This window comes from Fulmarus glacialis, unplaced genomic scaffold (assembly GCF_000690835.1).
Source record: "Fulmarus glacialis isolate BGI_N327 unplaced genomic scaffold, ASM69083v1 scaffold25461, whole genome shotgun sequence".
Classification (NCBI taxonomy): Eukaryota; Metazoa; Chordata; class Aves; order Procellariiformes; family Procellariidae; genus Fulmarus; species Fulmarus glacialis.
The window spans coordinates 455-9,754 of NW_009192583.1; the positions used below are offsets into that span (position 1 = coordinate 455).

The 9,300-nt window shown below is 51.6% G+C and overlaps 1 protein-coding gene across 1 annotated transcript; it reads right to left on the minus strand.

The window, feature by feature from the left end:
• Positions 1-5,924: 5,924 nt before the first annotated feature.
• On the minus strand, positions 5,925-8,364 carry LOC104083613 (transmembrane protein 45B-like). Its single transcript, XM_009587139.1, has 5 exons — positions 8,178-8,364; positions 7,699-7,911; positions 7,141-7,325; positions 6,346-6,491; positions 5,925-6,054 (listed from the first exon to the last, which is right to left on the minus strand). Exons 1-5 carry the CDS (start codon positions 8,362-8,364, stop codon positions 5,925-5,927), a joined length of 861 nt encoding a protein of 286 aa, XP_009585434.1.
• Positions 8,365-9,300: the final 936 nt, after the last annotated feature.

Consider the following 9,300-nt stretch of genomic DNA (forward strand, 5'->3'; position numbering starts at 1 on the left):
ATTGCAGGCAGTTAGAACTGCGCTTAAGCCTGGTCCCAAATATAAACTAGTTTCTACATCAGGCGAATCAAGTACCTGAGCTCACAAAAGTCTCAGCCCCTGAGCTCCAGTGATAATTAATCAATTAGTTAATTAAGCAAATGGCTACAGACGTGGCTCCAGGAATTAAGCTGTGAAGTACATCTCCCATCCTTCAGCTTTTTGCTGTTTGAATCTAAAGTTTACCTGTGCTTTGCTACAGAGCAACTTCAGCAAGCTTTAACTGTGGACACGCACTCGTGCGCGACAACTTAGTTTTCCTTCGGTCAATAAGGAAAAACGGCAGCTGAGCTTTTTTCTGTTCTTCTTCATCGGATCCTCTGGGATAGACGCACAGTTTTAGGCTGAGTCCTCTTCTCCGGTTCCATCTTCCAAAGGCTTCTGTAACGAAGAGTTTCGTTGCAGTGTTAATTTAAAGCAGAACTACAGCACAATGGCAGCGTAGAGCAAAACACTTCCTCACTTTTAAACCCAAAACCTCCACTTTTTTAAACCCAAAACACCTCTACTTTTTTAAACCCAAAACCAACTAAACCAACTAAACCAACTGAACCAACTACTGGTCAGACACAAAAGAGTACAAGATCAATTGGTCTAAGACAAGTATTTTGAATTTAAAGCTGGGCTAAATCAGTTTCATTGTAATAAAAGTTTAAGAGTTATTTAGGTGACGCTGCTGGGCCCAAGCCGCAGTTAAGACCCAGACATCTCCTGCAAGCCCTTCACAGCTTGGCCAGGTAGGTCTTTCAGACACATTCGGGAAATGGGTGGGTTTTTGTCCATTGGGTTGCAAACAGAGTCTCCCAGTGAGGAGCAAACAGAGCTGCACCATGTCCCTCGGATGCCACTAGCCCACGGGGCGGGGGAGAAGCCAAAAACCCAACAAAAATAGATGTTTTTCCCACCCTTGCATCTCAGCAACAGCACTCACCGGGTGATGGAGCGGTTGAAGCGACCCGGGAAGCAGCGGTCGCACGGCGTAGGTAGGCAGGCAGGTCAGCAAGAGATGTATCACAAATACGCTGCAAATCAAATGACAGCTTATTTAATCGATTCACGGATAAAACCATCTTTCTACTAGGCTCAGACATCAAAGCAGGCACCTACAGACGTGTTATCTTCCAGTCTGGAGGAATGAGGGGCAATTACAGTCACCGGGGGAGGAAAGCCAAGGAGGGAGGAAGAGGCAACTGCTGGTCTTTCATCACCGCAGCACCACTTATGGAGAATAGCTAATAAAAGCCATTCCAGTTTTTGATACAACATTAATGGCTTGAGCTGCATTTCCAAGCAGTGCTGGGCAGCTCGTCGTTTAATCCAGGTTTTTCATGCTCATGCTCCCACCACAACATCACCACACATGGTTATTTCTACCCAGCCCACACAATCAAACCAGATTCTGAAGAAGTAAAGTCCTGACAATAAGATTAAGCACTATAAAAAAAAAAAACAACTTTATTTACGTTGATACCCAAGCTCTTGCACCTCAGGAGCTGCAGAGATAAGCCTGACCTACTGCAGCCGAGGATGATGGATGCGTTTGGCTTTGGGTTTTCCACCTCCATCTCTCCCTCCGGGCATCCTCTCCAGGCAGCTGCCATGAAAAGCTTAACCCGGGTGCTGCTTCACACAGTGCTGCGAGGCACGGCTCGCCGGGCACCAGTATGCCCCTTTTGCTGGGACGGACCTTCCCTCACCCCCTATTTCTCTGCTGCACCCGGCTGGCATACACAAGATGACAGCTAGCGCGCACCCAGCATTCGGCGGGGGTGAAAACAGCCGAACATCGCCGTACCGCTCGCCACGAGTCTTACCAACCGCTCCGTCCCGGCCCCTCCGGGACGGTCGTTTGCAACCGAGGTCCAGGAGCAACCCCCTGCCCAAACTGGGAAGGGCAGGCGGCGAGAGGGTGACCCCTTCTCGAGGCACGCACGAGCAGCCGGCGCGGGTAGGACCCGGCTGCTGCGTTACCGAAACCGTTAAGCGGTTCGTTACGGGCTGCTCTACGCAGCTGACCCGTGGGTTTTAGGTGATGCATACTTAGAGAGGATGTGTGAGCATGTACCGCTTACTGTTGTTGTTTAAATCACTTGAGTTAATAGGCAAGAAATCTATTAAGGTTGGTTGTTTTTTTTTTAAAAAAAATATTCTAAGTTCTGGAAGAGAAAAGTGACCGAGAAAATCCAATTGTCCTCTGAACGGCACCGGCGCTAACTTTGGAAATTAAGTTCACTAACCAAACCGAAACAGTAGATTTTAGCGATGCTTAAAGTGCTCATTTCAACTCTTCTTTAAACTGTCGATCTCCAGCCAGTTTCTCAGTAATAACAATAAAAACTTTTGCAGAAAGAGGCCAGGCACCGAGAGTCTGCAAAGCCCTTCAGCTCTTCTAGCAGCACCTTTCCACAGGCTCTCGAGAAGCTTCTCCTCCCTCCGGCTGCAGCCAGAGGGTACCCCAAATCACACCTTGCCTTCACCAGCCGTTCTACCGAAGGCTTTCACGGCCAATTCGAGCCCGTCCCTGACATTTGCCGGCAGCAGAGGATTTGCGGAAAGGAGAAAACTTTCATCTCCCCCTCTCAGCGGTCTTCTCGCAGCCCTTAATCACTCACTGACTTAAACCTGGAAGCACGAGGGTCTCTGTTCCTTCCAAACACTTCAGCAGCTCAATCAATTCCCTAGTCTAATTGTGCAGCAGAAAACGTTGGCCGTTAAGAACACCAGGTTTAGGGTTTCCGTATTCTAATGGACAGGAAACAAAAATAAAATGCAGGTAAGCATTACCTTAGCTCCCGGCTCGTGCGGTACCATTTAGTTCAACATTAACAACTTGCTAACGTGCCGATCAGCATAGAGACGTGGCTTCACTTTCCGGCCGAGGTACTTCCAGGAGCAGATCCCAGCCCGCAGACCACGAAAAAAAGAAAATCAACGCTGGAGTGGCACATCATTGAATCATAGAATCATTAAGGTTGGAAAAGACCTCGAAGATCAAGTCCAACCGTCAACCCCACACCCCCATGCCCACTAAACCATGTTCCTAAGCGCCTCATCTACACGTCTTTTAAATACTTCCAGGGATGGGGACTCCACCACTTCCCTGGGCAGCCTGTTCCAAGGCTTGACTGCTCTTTCAGGAAAGAAGTTTTTCCTAATGTCCAGTCTAAACCTCCCTTGGCGCAACTTGAGGCCATTTCCTCTCGTCCTGTCGCTGGTTACTTGGGAGAAGAGACCGACCCCCACCTCACTACAACCTCCTTTCAGGCATCGCTGGGGACCAACAGCACAGATAGACCACAGGAGCTTCACAAGGAATCAAATGTTCTTTCACAAAATAACACTACATGGGCGGGGGAACAGCAGCAGTTGGGTCTGCGTATAATAATGAGGTCCCCGGTAATTAAACCCACCCAGGCACACATTGTAACCCACCTGGGAGAGGCAGGGGTTGCAATGGAGCGGGATGGTCACAGCTCTATACTCCCAATTTCAGGGTCGCCCACGTCCGTCCGTAGCACGTGACCAGCGCTGGTTTTGGGTGGAGAGTGCATTCCTGATCAAGAACACGTTGACTAGTCAACGGGTTTTATTGCCTTCCAGCTTCGATGGGAAAGAGCGCTTTGGGTTAAAGGCTTGTTACAGAGGATATCAATTCCGCACGCCGGCTAGCTAGGAACTGCTCTGCAAATGCAATTACAGCCACAACAATCTCATTTCTTCTTTCTACTCTATTGACCCGACAACTGTTAGTCCCATCTCAAATACGGGGCACCTCTATCACCCAACCAGATGACAGGTAATCTTGCGCGCCCTGTTCAAAGAAACCCTGGTGCTTTAGCTGTAGGCTCAGAGCGCGATCCCACTAAGCTTGTTAAAACACACAGCCGCGATATCGGCAAGTACGTGCTCTTATTTGCATTTATCCAAGGAAAGAAGAAACATCCCCACTAAAGACCTACATTTTAAGTAGCAAAAACCTCAGTAAGAGAGGGCTTCAGCGTTACCTAGATAACACCAGGGCAAGAAAAAACAGGGAAAAAAGTACATTAGTTGATCAAAGGGGAAAGAGATTTTTTTTTTTCCCCCTTTCTTTTCAATCAACCTGCAGTACATAGGGCTATAACCTATGCACTAAGCTTCCCATTAATGGCAGCTAGTCTATAACAAGTTGACCGAACGACCCTGCTTCTAGTCCCACGAGGATCATTAATAACCAGAGCACATCGCCTCCACAAAGCACATTTGAAGCTCTCCCTGCAGCATAGGAGATCCACATCAGCCCCAGTTAAAGGCAACCTGCCCCACCAGATCCTGGAGAAACCATTGCTCCCGAATGCCAGCCTGCTTTACAATCCCAAATAATAGTCCGCTGCGTGTGCGTGTCAAATGTGGGAGCCCAAAAGGCTGCACTTGCCTTGGTCTCTTTGCTCCTCAAGGTCCTTTTCTTGACAGCCGCCAGCAGCACGAAGCATTAGTCTCCTTCCAGCCCTGCCCCGAAGGGAGAAAATAAAATAAAATATAAAGCGTTCGCTCTTCCAGGGACCTCCTGTGGGGCTGGGAATTGCAACCAGGGTGGGTTTTGCTTTCCTCCAGACTCTTGCTTGTTTTTTTGGAGTTGCGCGGACCAGCAGCGAAGTGTTTAGACTAAGCCGTCTTCTGCACGTCTTCGGGGAGGAGTACAGCGAAGGTATTAAAAGGTAATAACAACGCTGTTTGTGCTCCCCTGGTCACCTAGCCCAGCCCTTAGCGAAGGACGTGGCACAAGCGTTTTAAATGTTGGTGATGAACATTCTGATGAACTTGCTGTTCTTACACTAATCCTGTTTAATGACATCTTTTAAATTCAGTTGTGATCTTGAGCTCCCTGTACTCTTCTGCTGCAAACCAAGTGAAGGACCTAAGGGGAAAAAAACCAAGTTGCAGAACGGACTGCAGAGAAGTGAAAGGTTTTGTTTGCTCCAGGGAGGGAATAAAGCTGTTGATTGAGAAGAAAAGCCATACCTGAGCCAAGATAGCTGCACAGCCCGGCTCTCAGGGACTCACCAGAAGTACCCGTACGCCCAACGCAAGTCTGCTGAAGCGATCATCTTGCTTCAAGGGTCTCTCTGCAAGCTGAACCCTGCACGCCAAAATCCATCGCAACCAGGCTGCCTCACCTATTTAACTCATCCTCTCAGCTTCTGATTAAAAACACGCAACAGAGCGGCTACGTGACAGTGCTAATGGGGAAACCTCCATCCCTTCCATCCGCTGGCCACCCACCCCTTTCTCCAGGCGGATTTGGCCATGTTAAAGCACACGCAGTCCCATCCCTCTGATATTTCATCCACCTCCCAAACCATTTCGAAGCCGGGCATCTCCTTAACCGTGCCTTCCATCTCAAGGCGTCGTATTCAAGAGACCCATCGGGGTGGTTCATTAAGGTACTTTATTGGTGATCACGTATACTTTGTGCACATTAAGCTTTGTACAAAAAAAGACCCCTCCATTAACACCAGAGTGAGCGACAGCCACCAGGAGCTTCGAATGCTGGTTTGGCTCCCTTCTGCAGAAGCGAAAACAATGTTAAAAAAAAAATAGCTAAATCAGCCACGCCAGTTGGACTCCACCAGCAAACCAGTTCTGCAGTTCACAGCCCAAGCTGCAGCACGGAAAATGAAAAAAAAAAACTCCCTCCCAGACGAGCCTGGTTTGCCCTTTCTATCGCCAAAGGGATGCACGGGAAAGGCTTTGCATCTCCTGCCACGCTCCGCCTTCGGGGTCCTGCCTCCCACTTCTGATGCTCTGCCATCAAGTGCCGGTGGTGTTTATCAAGACTAATTAAAAACCTCATCTCAAGAGCTCTAAGCCACAGCGGGAAAGAAGTTTCCGTGCCCACCACGGCCTCATTTGTCGTCGGAGGCTCTCTCCGGCAGCAGGGCACCGCTGGAGCTCTTGTTGCCTTTGCGGATGCACATGCCGCAGTCCAGCTCCACGTCGATGTCCCCGAATTTCAGCTGGCAGGACTCGTTGCAGCTGCGGGAGGGACAGCGACACCGGTCAGGTATTTGTGGGCAGCAAGAGCCGTCGGCTCACCCCAGCCCGCTCGGGAAGGCTGCTAAGGACCGTCTGCTCCGCGGTGGCACCGAGCCGATCCTCGCCAGCCAAACCATGGACTAGTCCACGCTCGGACACGCGTGGACACCCGCTTTTCTTATCCCACGACTGGCTGCTGGATTTCCCAGGATAGCATTGGGTCTAGGTATTGCTCTTGGCCATCCAAGCTCGGTGCCGGGACCCCCCCAGGACCCCTCTTCCCCCACGTACCAGCGAGATGCAGCGGAGTTTGCTGCCAAGACGGCGAGAGCGCCCGCGTAGTGCCAGCAGAAGCACATGGTGAGGAAGGTGAAGTTGTTGCGGTCGGTCTGATCCCAGCCCGGTCCTCCCCACGGAGGGGACAGCACAAACCCAACCTGGTCGCGGACCGAAGAGATTTAGGCGTCAGCACACGTCAGGCTTTAGCACATCCCGCCTCCTGTTTTGAGTCTGCTGCGGCTGACTATGGACTAGAGGCACAATAATCCCGAGTAACGCCCGGACCGCTGCCCTCAGCACCCCCAAGCATCCTTGTCTCCCCAGGCTGACACAGGGGTGGGTTTCAGGAGGAGAGGGGGGCTCTGCAGACAAGCCTTAGGGCTCGCAGCGCAGCCCAGCATCCCCAGAGAAAGCTGACAACCCAAAGGCTACGTTGCCAGGTTGTGCATTTCTCCTTAGACCCAAAGCTGGGTGATAACGTGAGCAGCTTCCAGATATTCCCAGTTACTTGCCACAAACAGAGAAAGAAATTGGACCTAATAAAAAAGAAGAAAAACTCATGATTGTGGTTTCCTGTTCTTGCGGGGTCTAATTCCCAATTTAGCATGCAGGTTTGTCCGTGCTGCATACATTACACGTACGTATCTCCATGATGACAGCTCTGGCACTAAGCCTCATTTCTTCCTAAGATATTCCAACCAGTTTAACCCCAACAGACGTGCCGTGAAGGGCCGAGCAGCCCCCCTCCCCTCGCCTTCCTGGGTGCGAAGCCCACTGCTCAGAGGAGAGCGCTGGATGCGCACTGACCTGCCAAAGCCAAGAGCCCTGGAGAAGGAAGGAGCTGGTCCTGAAGGTCTCCAGGATGATGTGGTCTCGGAGAAACACCTCTAGGAGGGCACAAAGGGCTCCAGCAAAGATAGCCATGGCCAGCAGGGAATGGAGGTGGTGGTCCAGCGCAGCATCGCTGTAGTCATGGCAACAGAAGAGCAAACCTGCCAAGATTCACACTGCGTTAGAAAAAGATGGTCCGGGCTTTGTTTCTTAAAAAACCATCTGAAAACCGCTCCAGGTCTTGCCTGGTGGGACGAGCCAGACAGCAAACAGCCCGCTGCCATCACCTTCGCTCCGCAAGGACCACGCAGCCCCCAGCGCCGGGGTCTGCTCTGCCCACAGAGTAACCCCCGTGGCTGCGGGGATCCCCGGGCCCCAGCCAAGGGCCGTGGGGCTGTCAGGAGGAGCACAGTGACGGGGACCTTCAGCTCAGAAGGTGGCAGGGAGCTTTGTATTAAGGTTCGTCCCTCTGTGCACCCAACCAAGATGGGGGGGGGGACACAACCCATACCCCGTACTCCACGTATGATTCACCTTCAATGAACAGAGCCACGGCCAGCGAGAGCCGATCTAAGCCAAGTGGCAGCTTGAGCGGGGAGTGCGAGACGACGTCCACGATGCCGGAGAGGAGGAAGAAGAGGTACATGGTGGTGTAGTGCCAGTGGGTGAGGTCCATCCAGCTGTGCGTCTTGGGGCTGTACAGCTGCAGGTGGGGACCCGCGGGAACAAACTGCTCGACCAATATCCCTGGGCAGAGAGAGGAAAGGTCACGCTTTTCCTTTTGCGCAGGGGGAAAGGACAAGCTTGCAGGAAACCTTTCTTTGCGATGGCGAAGTCGGAGCGGTATTTGCCCAGAGGAACGGTAGCAAGGTCCCATCACAGAGCGTGCCACAAGCACGTCCCCAAGCCCTCCCACACCAGCCGCTTCCCACTACAAACAGCCCCAGTCTCACGGGAGAGAGCGGCTGCAGTGCCAGTAGATATTGGGGCAGAGTCTCGTCATCATCTCTTACCTGCTAGAGCAAAGAAAGCTTTGACCGCCCCTTCGAAGACTTCCACACGCTGGACCCCATAGCTCGGCTGGCTCTCGGCATTGCCTTTCCGCCTGAGATACTTCAGGGGGTATCGCACAGACCACCAGAGACCAAAAATGAAGAAGAAGGTGCCCCGGAGGGCACTGCCGAGGAAACTCGTTGGCATCGGGCTCGCTTGGTGGACCTGCAAGGACAAACAGCGCCTCAAGTTATCCCCAAGAGAGATGTCGGGCCGCTCGCTTGCTCAGCGTCCTTGGGCAGCCGCATCCCGACAGGGGAGATGTGCACAGCTCCGCCATCAGCTGCGAACAGGTAGTACCAGAGATGCGACGTCACCTTGGAGAAGATGCCACCATATATAGGTGTACACAGATATATGTACGCGGTTGCACGCATGCAATCCTCGGGACTTCATCGTGCCGGAGAAAAACATATTAGTGCCCCAGAAAGCGTAACAGCTACGTGCTATTAGAAGAGGAACCATAACATAGTTTTTGCTAATAAAAAGCAACACGACAATTATTTCCTCGGAACATAAACTCCCTCCAAACTAGATAATTACCAGGGCGTGAATCCAGCCGGCGTGTTCAGCAGCTCCAGCCAGCCAAGGCTTTGCTGGGCCCTACCGGCTGCGCAACAGGAGGTGGAGGCAACCCAGGAACCATTACCACTTCCAAAAAGAGTCTCATGCATATTCCGCACAAGCTTCGTGTCGCGCGCGAGCGGTGATTTGACGCATGGGAAAGAGATTTCATCTCCAGTAGGAAGAGCGCGAAGGCTAAAGGCACGAAAACTGCCTTCGCGCTTTGACCAATGCCACCGAGTACCAGCAAGGATGGAGAGGAGCGGCACGACCGGTTGCCGCGGGCAAAGTTATACCCTGCAGAGTATTTAAGCAGGATAACTATTGGAAAAAAAATCCCAGAACAGCAAACACAGAAGGGAATAAGTAGTGATCTAAACGCCTATAGCAGTGAGCTTTGGATGTTACCTTGGGACGGTCTTGTTTCCTCCAGCAAGACCTCTCTCCTTGCTCTCTGCATGCATCTATCACCTGAGGAGGTCTCACTCTTAAAATCACGGGCTTTCTGGTCCTTTTCTG

Excerpts from the sequence above, each read along its gene's own strand:
- LOC104083613 (XM_009587139.1), bottom strand. The coding sequence starts at position 8,364 with ATGCCAACGAGTTTCCTCGGCAGTGCCCTCCGGGGCACCTTCTTCTTC. Across the intron at positions 6,492-7,140 it reads AGGGCTCTTGGCTTTGGCAG|GTTGGGTTTGTGCTGTCCCC; the intron begins GTCAGTGCGCAT and ends GTCCGCGACCAG. Across the intron at positions 6,055-6,345 it reads AACTCCGCTGCATCTCGCTG|CTGCAACGAGTCCTGCCAGC; the intron begins GTACGTGGGGGA and ends TCCCTCCCGCAG.